Below are 12,187 nucleotides of genomic sequence, written 5' to 3' on the forward strand. Positions count from 1 at the left end.
TGCCTCTCAGCCCCTTTGCAAAGAAATCTCAAAATAAGATTCTGTGCAAGAAAGCTTTTTCCATCAAGGAAAAACATCTCTATGCCTATATGCCTGTCTGCCCACTGACTTCAATCTCCTATCCTCCCTCTAGCCCTGAGTTGCCCCCCCAACAGCCACTATGAGCCCTGTGCAAACCCCTGTCAGGAGACGTGTACTGGGAAGCCTCCTTCCTGTAGCGGACATTGCTCTGAAGCCTGTGTGTGTGATCCCGGCTATGTCCTGAGTGCGGGCAAATGTGTCAAAAAGAATGCATGTGGCTGCACATACACCAATGGCCAGTATTATGAGGTATATGATATAACATTCTGTAACACTTTGACATGCAGATCTCTTAAATACACATTTGCAATATTAAAAACACCATACTGAACTCTATTTATTATTGCTAGTTGCCTTTGATCTAAACTTCCTCCTGCTAACACAGTTTCATTTTGTGATTGTCTCAGCCTGGAGAGGAGTTTTATGAGGAGGACTGTAAGCTGAAGTGTAGGTGTGATGCTCAGAATGTGACCTGTGTGTCCACTGAATGCCCCCCAATGCATGAGTGCAAACTCCAAGATGGTGCATTGGGCTGCTATCCTACAGGTAAGTTTAAAACTACTGTTCTTATACACGTGTTAAATGGATATGGGTAATACAGTGTTAAATGAATGGTGGCTCTGTGTTGCACTCTAATGTTCTGTTTTTTTGTCCCTCCCTATCAGGCGCTCAGGATTGTGTAGTCTCGGGAGATCCTCATTACAACACATTTGACAAGAAGTTCTACAGCTTCATGGGAACATGTACCTACACATTGGCCAGAACATGCAACAACAGGACAGGTAGGAACAGGTTTCTTTCATTGCACCTCAGTGTCTTTTGAACACTTTTCTTCAGCAGGCTCAGAGACTCACCCAGTCCTTACCAAAGAACCAAATTTACAGGAGCACAAACAATATTCCCCCCTCCTCCCCACCTCCTGTAATTACTGCAAAATTCTGAGCATGCCACAACTTATAACATGATTATACTAGGTGTACTTCAAACGATCATGTAAAGTTTGATTAACTAAAAGTAAATGATAAATTAAAATAACAATAGAAAATGACAAATAAAGCACAAACACAGATAATTTTTTGCTAAAACTGTTGAATTATCAACACAAATATAATGTGGCTGATTTTTTCAATACCCACCAACTGTATTTTTGTTATAATTCTGTGGTCATTACTCTGACTTATCTGAGAGTTTTAGCATAAGAGGCTTATGGTGTTTTGGGCCATTTTACATGTGATATAATTGCATATGGTTTTTATTAACATAATGTTTATGAAATCTTATTGCTGCAAAAATCTGACTATGAACTGTACTTTACTGCACACGTCAGAGAATTCTTGTTTAGTCTACACTGTAGGACGACCTAGTAGAGCCTACGCCATGCTGGATTTTAATGGATTTTAATAAATATGATGCTATCTGTGCAGGTCCTTGGTTCTCAGTGGAGGGGAAGAATGAGGAGAGAGGAGGGTCAGGTTTGTCGTACCTGAGGAAACTCTATGTCACTGTGAATGGAATTACCGTGACACTGATGAAGGCCAGAAAGACGCTGGTCAGTAACATTTACACATGCAGCATGTGTCTGTGCGCACACACACACATGCACAAAAACCAACACACCATCTGTAGCACTCTATCTATATCCATCTTCATCCTCTGCTCTAGTGAAATTACAACATTAAGCGCTCATCCCTTGATGTCATCACCTTTTTATTTGAAATGATCCTTGTTCTTTGAATTTGATCTCTTTATTCCATAATCCTAGAAATCTTAATCCGTCCACCCTCTTCCTACATATCCTTTTTTGATTGATCCTTCCACAGATCAAACAAGTCTTCTCAGTGTCATTTTCTCATCTTATCCTACAAGACAACCAAAGATCGTAATCCCTCTATGCTGTTTTTTAATCCACTGGCCATATGACCTGTTATGTATCAAATTTGAAAAGCTAACGAGAAACAGTTGCAAACATTACCCGTACCTGTAGCTTCTGTTTAACATGGGTTTATATCCTACATCCTGTATCCCTCCGGCAGGTAAATGGACTGCGGGTGGCCCTCCCTCACTCCCCCTCCCCTCTTATGACTATCAGTCTTGCTGGTCAGTACATCACCCTGCAGACACCGTTTGGTCTTCGGGTGCGTTGGGATGGAAACCACTACGCCCAGATCTCAGTTCCCAGGTTGGTTTAGAGATTTGTTTAACAATGAGGCACTCATACCATGTCAGATGTTGAAGAAATCAGATGAAAAAGTAATAAGCAACACAGAGTGTAGGAGCCAGCTAGTATTGTTTGTAACGTTAAGTTTGTTGCTATGGTCACATATGGGGATAACTAGTCGGATAACGTGGTGGTGCTACGTCAACAGGTAGTAGTAAAATCAGCTGTTCCTCACCGGGTGAATGAAGAAACGAGAGGGTGACGGGGGAAGTCCTACTTTGCTGACCGCATAATGTCAACCAAATGCACTGACTTGATATTTATTGGAGAATGGGAACATTTCACTGCTTGTTTTTCAAGCCCTAAATAAATATACACAAACCAGAAGTCTTTTGGATTGAAGTCTTATTGAACAGCAAGCGCGTCCGGCAGGTAAAGTTTTTCCCCTGCTTAGCCTCTTGGCGACTATGCTGTAGCGAATTTGATAGTCGCTCTACACAGAGCAACACTCACAACAGCAGTGTTACCTTTAAAACAGATATACTTGAAAAATGACTGATTCAACCTCTTCACTCAAGTAAAAGTATGAAAGTAAAAAGTACCCCTCCGTCACGTCACATTAATACAGTTCGAAGACAATTTAAATTAAACCACTCCTTCTTCACAGGGGTTAAATCAGGAAAAGATTTGTGAACATGAAAAATTGTCTTAGAGGAAATGTGTAGGCTACAATGGAATGTATTATAATTTAACAAGGCCGGGGATAGGGAATGATTTGTTTACCTGCTACCTGCTTTGGGTACATATGTGTGTGGTGTATGTTGACGTTATCTGCGATGTTGACTGATTCTTCACTTTTGAGTCTCCCTCCTTTGATATGCCCTTTACACTGTGTTGCATATGTTTTGCATGATATGCACCAATAGATACACAGCAAGGAATCTTCTTTTCTGTAGTATTAAAAACAGTTAAAAACAGTGTTGATATTGGGAAGGCAGGTGATTCAAATTAAAACCCAATAAAACAAAAGTAACAAGTATGTTTTGAAAATATAAGGAGTAGAAAGTACAGACATTTGTGTGAAAAATAATTACTCAGGTAAAGTAATGAAGTATTTTTACTCTATTACTTCCTACCTCTGTCTGCCCTTCATTTGATGCCATTCTTAGTGAATATGCTTTCATTTCTGTCATTCAGTCAACCACAACTAGAAAGTCATAATGATTTGAACTGGTTTCCCAGAAAATACTTTAACTCACATGGATTTACTCAAATACAGCCAAGATATAATGGTCTGCAGAAAATATTAACCTGATTTTAACTGTTATAGGTATATACAGGTATATTTCATAAAAACTCCTTAAGAAATCAGATGAACATCAGATGTAGTTTAAAGGTCATGCAAATCTGTTATTTTTAGTAAATCCTCCCAACATGCCTAATGCCTAATACTTCATTTTGCAGACTCTATTAATAATGTCCTGAATGATAGTAGCAGAGATTTCTATGTTCTATCTTTTTGTTTCTAGAAATCCATGAAAGAGCTGAACGGTATTTGTACTTGTAAGTCTTCTTAAAACATTCCCCTTCAGTTTTGAATCCCCTATTATCTGTGTCTTCGGCTCTTCAGCTCCTACTATGACCAGATGTGTGGTCTCTGTGGTGACTATGATAACAATCCAGACAACGATTTCACCAAACCAGATGGCACTCTGGTAGGAAATGTCAATGACTTTGGGAACAGCTGGCAGACTGAAGAGGATGAGGATGATACGTGAGTTAGCACACATCCATCTTTTCACTGTAATCTGAGAATTTATGAGAATTTGCTTCACTTTAGGGCTGCAACTAATGATTATTTTGATAACCCATTAATCTGTGGATTATTTTTTCGATTGATTGATTGATTATTAATTGGATAAAAAGACAAAAGCTACATTTTATCAGTTCCAGCTGTTTATTTGAAAAGCAACTTTTGATGTACAATGCTCTTTCTATATGTGTGATGATAATTCTAGTTTCAGATATCTATATTCTGACCAACATGTTTTCTCATGTGATATCAGCTTTTCACATTTGCAGAAAATGGTTGCAGCCTCTTTGCAAACTTACACGTAAAGTGTTCCTAAACTCTCTGCTGTATCAATAACAACAAATATCCAATATAGTTACAAGCAGCATTTTGCAGATTGGAAGCTCTTTGCGCTCAGCATATGGAAGCAGCTCAATTGGTAAAAAATTAAAGGAACAAACCGCAATGAGTGAACGTGTTTTAGGTACGAGAGTCGAGCAAGGACAATGCAGACAAATGCAGCTGGCCGATTGGGCTTGTGTTCCTTGGGAAGCTCATCTACATCATTTCCAATTATAGGGCTATGTTTCATATTTCTAGCTGCCTCCGGCTAACAGCAATTTGAGCCACAACAGAAGATGACAAATAATAATAATCCAGCAGAAGGTTTTGTGCTAAAAATATCATCACAAATATATTGTGGCAGTTGTTTCAATTACTAAACACCAACTGTCTAAACTCTGTCTGCTATCATTTTTAAAATGATAAATTTATTAAAAATTTTATTAGGTTTAAAATAAGTATAAATGCAACTGAATGGACTGTTGATTTAAGAATTGGATTACCCTGTTGGGTTTTTTCTTTTGGTCAGGTGTGTTCCAGGTACCAAACCTGACCCAGAATGTGATCAGGAACTATATGCTGAGGTGGTGAAACCAGACAAATGTGGCAAAATTAAAGACTCTGCTGGACCCTTCAGGTGAGAAAATTAAAAAATTATTGAACTGCTATTATGTAAACCTGTTAAACCATCAATATGTGTGTGTGTGTGACAAACAAATGCCTTATGGGGGAAATTGGTTCTATTTGCAAATTCACAGAGCAACTTTCCGGGGTGCCACTGATGATGTGTGCAGTTCAGTTTAAAATAAATGGAGGAATATCAAGAACTGCTTGTCCAAAACCATCACAGTTGACACAACACTTTTTGGGGTCCTCAGTAACTTACCGGTCATGTTTGAAATTGAGAAAATCAAAGGACAGACAGATAGAGATTTGTGGTTTATTTATTGGTTGCATATCCCTTTTGTAATATATTAATATAGAAACATTTTTTAAAAAGTATATGTATTTCTGATGATAAATTTGTGAAATTTAGTTCAAAGCCATCAAAAAAAATTTAACAGTGAAAACCGACACTCTTAGTGTTAAGTCCTACATTCACCTGTTAACCTGTTAAATTACAAACCCCTCAAATTTCCATTTATTCTTTTTAAACTCATTAGTTTTAAGGTGATTATTCTTGTAAGGACCATTTACATATGTATTTATATAGATTTCAGTAAAATCTTTCAAAATCAACTTTTCACCTTAAGTCGATATCAGAGGAAAGAAAACGCCCTGTTATGAGCAGTGTCAGCACTGGGAGTGTCCCAGATTGTATTGTTTACCTGCTTTACAACTGCCCAGACAACATATAGTTTATTTTGAAAGGTGTCTATAAACCATTCAGTTAGACACACTGTGATATCTTTACCAAGATTATCTAACTCACTATCACATTTTAGATTGCGTTTATAGCTTCTTCTTGGAATATCACAAGAACAGAAATGGACTATGAACAGCACTTTATTATATTATATTGTATTATATACACACCCACAGACACACATGCACTCACACACACCCACACACACACACACACACACATAAATACCTGTCACCCTATGAGTAGAAGACATATCCTACTACAATAAGTAGTTTAGGCAACAGGACAGTGTCTAGCAATTGTGTCAAAAATAAGTCAGAGTCTGTTCATTCATTCATGGTCCCAGGGAACATCTGCTGTAAACCATTAGTGCAAAACTCTCAATCTGGATTTTTCTTACATACATTTTTAATTCACTTCAGTAAATACACAATGAATCCCATGTTAGGTCATTTAGGATGGTATTCAGATGGTTTCATGTATTCCTGTAAATGTTTACAACTGTAATGTTTTCAAGAAATGAGTTGGAGACAGTAATTGTTCTGCCGCTTTTTTCTGTCTTTGGTTTTGTCTCTGTCTTTCCCTGAGCTTTTCACAGTGTTGAAACATCTGCCTGCTCCATCCCAAACTCAATGAGTCATTGTCTCACTTTCCAGGGAGTGTATCAGTGTGGTGAACCCCACTCCGTTCTTCAAGAGCTGTGTATATGACATGTGTCAGTTCAATGGTGAGCAGCATGTGTTGTGTGACCAGCTCCAAGCCTACACTGATGCCTGCCAGAACGCCGGAGCCAAAGTCCACCAGTGGAGGACTCCAGACTTCTGCCGTAAGTCCTCAGTGACTTAATGCGACAAACTTTAATTTCTTTTCAAAAGAGGTTCTTTGGCTCCAGGTTGGGGTACAGGACACCCTAAGTGAAGGCAGCATCAATAGAGCCACTTCAAATGTATTCAATTCAATTCAATTCAATTCAATTCAATTCAATTCAATCCAATGTTATTTGTATAGCGCCAAATCATAATATACATTATCTCAAGGCACTTTACATAGAAGGTCAGGACCTTAAAATCTAAATATAAAGAAACCAAACAGTTCCCACAATGAGCAAGCATTTTGGCAACTGTGGAGAGGAAAAACTCCCTCATTAACAGGGAGAAACCTCTAGCAGAACCAGGCTCAATGTGGGCGGTCATCTGCCTCGACCGGTTGGGGTGAGCAAAGAAAACGGGGAAGGAGATGAGAGATGGGTGGAAAAGAGGGGAGAAAAGAGAGAGGGATAGTGGAGAGGGAGAAGTAGGTGAGAGAAAGACCGGGGACACTTGAGCGCCATCAGGTATCAGATCTGACTAGTTAAAAATGGAACAACAGTGTAAAGACTATTAATTACTGTGGATAATAGACACATTTGATATCATAAGGAATTACTGCGATATTGTAATTAGTAATAGTAAAAGTTGTTGTCCTGAGGTTCCGGGGTCAGAGATATCTGAAATGAGAGAGAAAAAGAGAGAGAGAGACTATGGGAGTACAAAGTAAAATAGTCATTGACATGTATTAAAATAAATGAGTGAATGTGGGGGGACAGAGAGAAGTGGAGAGGTGCTCAGTGGATGATAGGAGTTCCCACAGCAGTCTAGACCTATAGCAGTATAACTAAGGGATGCTTCAGGACTCACCTGATCCAGATCTAACTATAGGCTTTATCAAAAAGGAAAGTTTAACTTTAAATGCTGAGATGGTGTCTGCCTCCCAAACCCAGAGTGGGAGTTGGTTCCACAGGAGAGGAGCGTGGTAGCTGAATGCTCTACCTCCTGTTTTAATCTTACTGACTCTTGGAACCACAAGAGAGCCTGTGTTTTGTGAACGAAGTGTTCTATTTGGATAGTACAGTGTTATTAGGTCTTTGATATATGAAGGGGCTTGATTATTAAGGGCTTTAATATATTATATTTATTTTTTTTATATATATTTTTATTCATTGTCTTTTATTTCAAAAGCACACATAGAGTTTTGACAAAGTGTTGCATGCAGTGCCACTAGCTTTAACTATAGACTATTAATTCCTGTTAACAATTGTATGAATGATTTTCTGTCAATTTTATCAATCTTTGTCTCTATCCTACCCACTCTAAATTCACGCAACTCTTACCTTGTCCATGCAGCCCTGACCTGTCCTCCCAACAGCTCCTACTCTCTGTGTGTCAGTTCTTGTCCGGAGACGTGTCTGGGTGTGGTTGGACCTGTGGGCTGTGAGAATGTGTGTGTAGAGGGTTGCAAGTGTAACCCAGGCTTCATCCTCAGCAATGACAAGTGTGTGGCACTGAAAGACTGTGGCTGTGTGGACACAAGCGGAACCTATCATCCTGTAAGTGGCAAACTAAATCTGTACAAACCCTGTCACTTTAAAGTATTTTGAGGTTATATAATGAAACCTGGATGGTTTAATAGAGAACTTCACATGACGTGATCGGAACAAGATGGGTATCAGAAGCCGAGCAAATAATGAAAACAGACCAGTGAAAGAGGAATATTTACTACTTTTTCTGACAGGTCAAATAAAAGTTCACCTTTGTTCATTTACCAAATGATTGCTGTATTCTCCTCCAGGTCAAACATGAACTTGTGCTTTATATAAGTTAGGTAAGAGTGGAAGTGATACAGAAAAGCCCAAATACCTTTTTTAAATACATTTATATAGCACTTCTCCAGAATGAATGCATCTCATCATACATCCTATCCACACACTGCTTTCACAGCCATCAGGGGCATTTTTGGGCTCTATATCAAAGACATATCTGGAACTGGAGGAACTGAGGCCCCCCTCACTCTGAATGAGGTTTCAGCTTCTTGGCTATCAGCTTTCTCAATACACATCTTGCCAGCATAACAATGTTTCTGTAACAGTGTGGTCTTGTGAAAGCAAAGACAACTAACTTTATCCAATAGCATTTGTCCTTGGTACTCATCCAGTTATGCTGCATGTTTCTAGCTGTAATAATATTGAGATTGGCGTTTTAAATTCCTTTTAGCCCATCCCCACACACTAGGCCCACTGGCTAGTTTTTTATTCAAACAGAAAAGAAAAGGATTTATCCACTCCTCCAGGAAAGTGGAATATTTCCCAATCTACTTTTCATTTCTTGACAGTCACAATTGATGCTTGTCGGCAATGACACATAACAGCTGTGTGTGTTCTGTTACCTGAAAGACACAGAGCAGGACGGAAAATGTTTAAAGTCTACTGTTTATATTTTTATGTTATTTTCCATTAAACATCTGTGAATTGTCTCATAGTCCATGACCCATCCCAGCCAGTGATTCTGCCACCATTAATAAACAACTTCAGTTATTTGTCGCCACTGAACATAATCTAGTCAGTGATTAAATTTCCTACAAAGCATATTTAGCATTGCAGGTTACTGCAATTAGACATGGTTAAATGTAAAACGTTTTTGGAGGAGGAGCTGAAAATATAAATAATATACGTGCAGATACCGAATATTCATAAGAATGTGTAGGATGGTTTGATTATTATACAACATATGAGCTACAGGTGGAAGCTTCTGCACAAAAATGTTTTGATCTTGAAAACATCATGCTGGTCAGTTAATGAGCAATGATTTGTTTGATGTATTTTTTGCATTATGTGTGTTTATAAGGTGAATGATGACTGGTACATAGAGGGTTGTGAGCAGAAGTGTGTGTGTCACAGTGGAGGTTCCATCCAGTGTCACAACAGCAGCTGTAAACCAACCACTGAGAGCTGCCAGCTACAAGATGGAGAATATAAATGTCACCCTCAGGGTATGTTAAACACACACACACACACACACACACACACAAACTGACAAGCCATTTAACCTTAGGTCTTAAATTAAACTTACCTCTTTTGTTTAGGATATGGTGTCTGCTCAGTATCTGGTGATCCTCACTACATCACCTTTGACAAAACCACCCACCATTATATGGGAGCCTGCTCCTACACCTTGACCAAACCCTGCAACATTTCCTCTGACTTACCGTACTTCACTGTGGACACCCAGAATGAGCACAGAGGAAGTAATAAGATGGTCTCCTACGTCAGGGCTGTGGTCATCAATGTGAATGGTGTGCCTATCATCCTCAGCAAGGGCCGTACAGTCCAGGTAAGTTGAATTCTGCTTGATGCAGTATCATCTCGACTTCCCCCCACTGCACCTGTCACACTTGGAGGATGAACTTGCTTAAGAGCATCAAAAAACATCTAATAGTTATTTAATAAGACCTTAAAATATTGCAGTGAAACAAACGGAGGAGAGTGATGGAAGAGAGGAGAGACGGAGAGAGTAGAGCGAGAGACCAGGATCATTTGTGAAATTAAGACAGAGTGCAGATAGAGACTTTGGGTCTGCTGGTGAGCATCCCTTAATTAGTTTTGCTCTTCACACAAACAGTAACCCCAGGAGATGGCCCGTGGTCAGTGGCCATCCATAAAGATCTTACTATCGTTGGCAGGCAGGCAGGATTCAGCATAAACTGGATAGACAAGCTGTGTGCATTCATTTCTTTACTGTAGGGGTGTAATCACCCACAGCCAACCATTAAGCTCAAAAAGCAATGTGGAGATGAGATCCCAAGCGATCTCCACACCTTATTTGGTGTAAATCCATCCATGCACACGCAACTGTGACAACAAATCTGTGTTGACGTCTCATTTCAATAACAACATATATATGGTTCTGAGTTGCCATGTCATTGGAAATATGAGAAAACCTTGCAATTAATAAAGTATGCTGCTTAAGATTTATAGGTGTATGTACTGGTTACGTTAATATACAGTTGTAAAAACTTTGTTGGGGAAAGAGGAAAGAATACTGGATAAAATGGAATCCTTTGTGAGACGTACATTTTACACGTGGGTCAGTTGGTGTTTCTTATGTTGCCTGATAGTTATAATTACAATAATAACAGTGATACTTATAGATGTAATAATGTTTTAAATAACAGTAGCAATGATAGCAGCATCACTTCATGAGATTATAAATAATGAAGACATCACAATCTCTACTCTTCAGGTCAATGGGACAGTCGTCGTCCCACCTGTCAGTTCTATCAGTGGTGTTGAAATCTTTCTGAGTGGAAAGTTTGTTGTCCTGGAGACAGACTTCGGCCTGAGGGTGCGTTTCGATGGAAACCACCATGCTGACGTCACTGTGCCAAACTCCTACAAAGGCCTGCTCTGTGGAATGTGTGGTAAGATTTATAAGTTGTGTCCCATCTCAGACATGTTAAACCAGGAGCATATTAAAGCAACAATCAATTCCAGTCAGAATTTTTTTCAATTTCTTCATGACAGCTACTTCCACTTTATTTCCTTCAGTTTAGCTCTCCAACCCAGGACGACCAGGTCCAACCAAAATACTATCGCAAGCATAATCATGTTGATCGATCAATCTGTAGCGAGTCTGTACTTGTTCCCTCTGCAGGAAATTTCAATGGAAATCTAAAGGATGACAACTTAAAACCAGACAATACACCAGCTGCTAACACCAATGAATTGGGAGACAGCTGGAAAGTTCCTGACCCGCGGCCTGAGTGAGTTACATCGCAGTTTACATTTATTAATGCAGACTCATATCAAAGACAGGCTTTAAAACTCGCCGTTGCTGTGTTTACGTCTGGCATCCACATTACTGCAGAGTTTATGCTGAGACTTTTGGAAACAAATGATGCACATATGCTTCCTGATTAGTTCTTATCAGTCAACGGTGAATGCAAAGTGTTGCTAACACTTATTTTCAGTAACAGTTCCACCTCATCGTCAGTCCAATAAAATAAATCCCTGATTTTACTTTTCACTGTTGCTGTTCCTCGTTCATAGTGTTTTCTGTAGCTAAAAATCCAACTGCAGAGAAGAAGAATCTACTTCCACTGTACACACCAACACATTCAGAATTTTCAAGGGGTAAGGATTAATGACAGAGGTCTAAGGAGTGGTTACACGTTAGGTAAATATACACATCACTTCAGTGAGGAATGATTTATAGATCTAACACATGTAGTTTTCTCTATTTCTAGTTCAAGAAGAGACAATTTCAGGATGTCTGAATAAGAGGATAAAGACCTAAATGCACCCAATGTCTACCTAAGTCACATGCACATAAATTAATTCACTCAAATGGGTAAACGCATTGATAAAGTATGATTGCTTTTAAATTAGTGAATATTTCATTAATAATTATTAGCCCTCTAAATTATATGATTTTATTCTATTGCTAAATTAATATGGATTTTTTTCTAATATTGAAATTTGTCAGTACAAAAGTAAAACACAGTTTACTTGAAGTCCTTGACAACATGAAAGCTTTATGGGGATAGTTGACCCAAAAAGGAAAAAGGGCAGCAGCAGAGAAAACTCCCATGTAGAATCTTTGTAAATAAACACATTAATTCCTGGATACAAGAAACA

General features: G+C 38.8%; 1 protein-coding gene across 1 annotated transcript in view; it reads left to right on the forward strand.

Moving 5' to 3' along the window:
- zanl (zonadhesin, like) overlaps nucleotides 1-12,187 on the forward strand; it is a 32,482-nt gene that overhangs the window by 10,411 nt on the left and 9,884 nt on the right. Inside the window, exons 18-30 of the mRNA XM_020100060.2 lie at nucleotides 134-330; nucleotides 489-627; nucleotides 747-863; nucleotides 1,506-1,630; nucleotides 2,115-2,260; nucleotides 3,870-4,013; nucleotides 4,903-5,010; nucleotides 6,396-6,565; nucleotides 7,902-8,104; nucleotides 9,399-9,543; nucleotides 9,637-9,884; nucleotides 10,794-10,971; nucleotides 11,205-11,313. Of these exons, the coding sequence (XP_019955619.2) occupies nucleotides 134-330; nucleotides 489-627; nucleotides 747-863; nucleotides 1,506-1,630; nucleotides 2,115-2,260; nucleotides 3,870-4,013; nucleotides 4,903-5,010; nucleotides 6,396-6,565; nucleotides 7,902-8,104; nucleotides 9,399-9,543; nucleotides 9,637-9,884; nucleotides 10,794-10,971; nucleotides 11,205-11,313 (2,029 nt within the window). The remainder of the gene's footprint in view (nucleotides 1-133; nucleotides 331-488; nucleotides 628-746; nucleotides 864-1,505; nucleotides 1,631-2,114; nucleotides 2,261-3,869; nucleotides 4,014-4,902; nucleotides 5,011-6,395; nucleotides 6,566-7,901; nucleotides 8,105-9,398; nucleotides 9,544-9,636; nucleotides 9,885-10,793; nucleotides 10,972-11,204; nucleotides 11,314-12,187) is intronic.

The sequence above is a fragment of the Paralichthys olivaceus genome, chromosome 22, assembly GCF_024713975.1.
Source record: "Paralichthys olivaceus isolate ysfri-2021 chromosome 22, ASM2471397v2, whole genome shotgun sequence".
Classification (NCBI taxonomy): Eukaryota; Metazoa; Chordata; class Actinopteri; order Pleuronectiformes; family Paralichthyidae; genus Paralichthys; species Paralichthys olivaceus.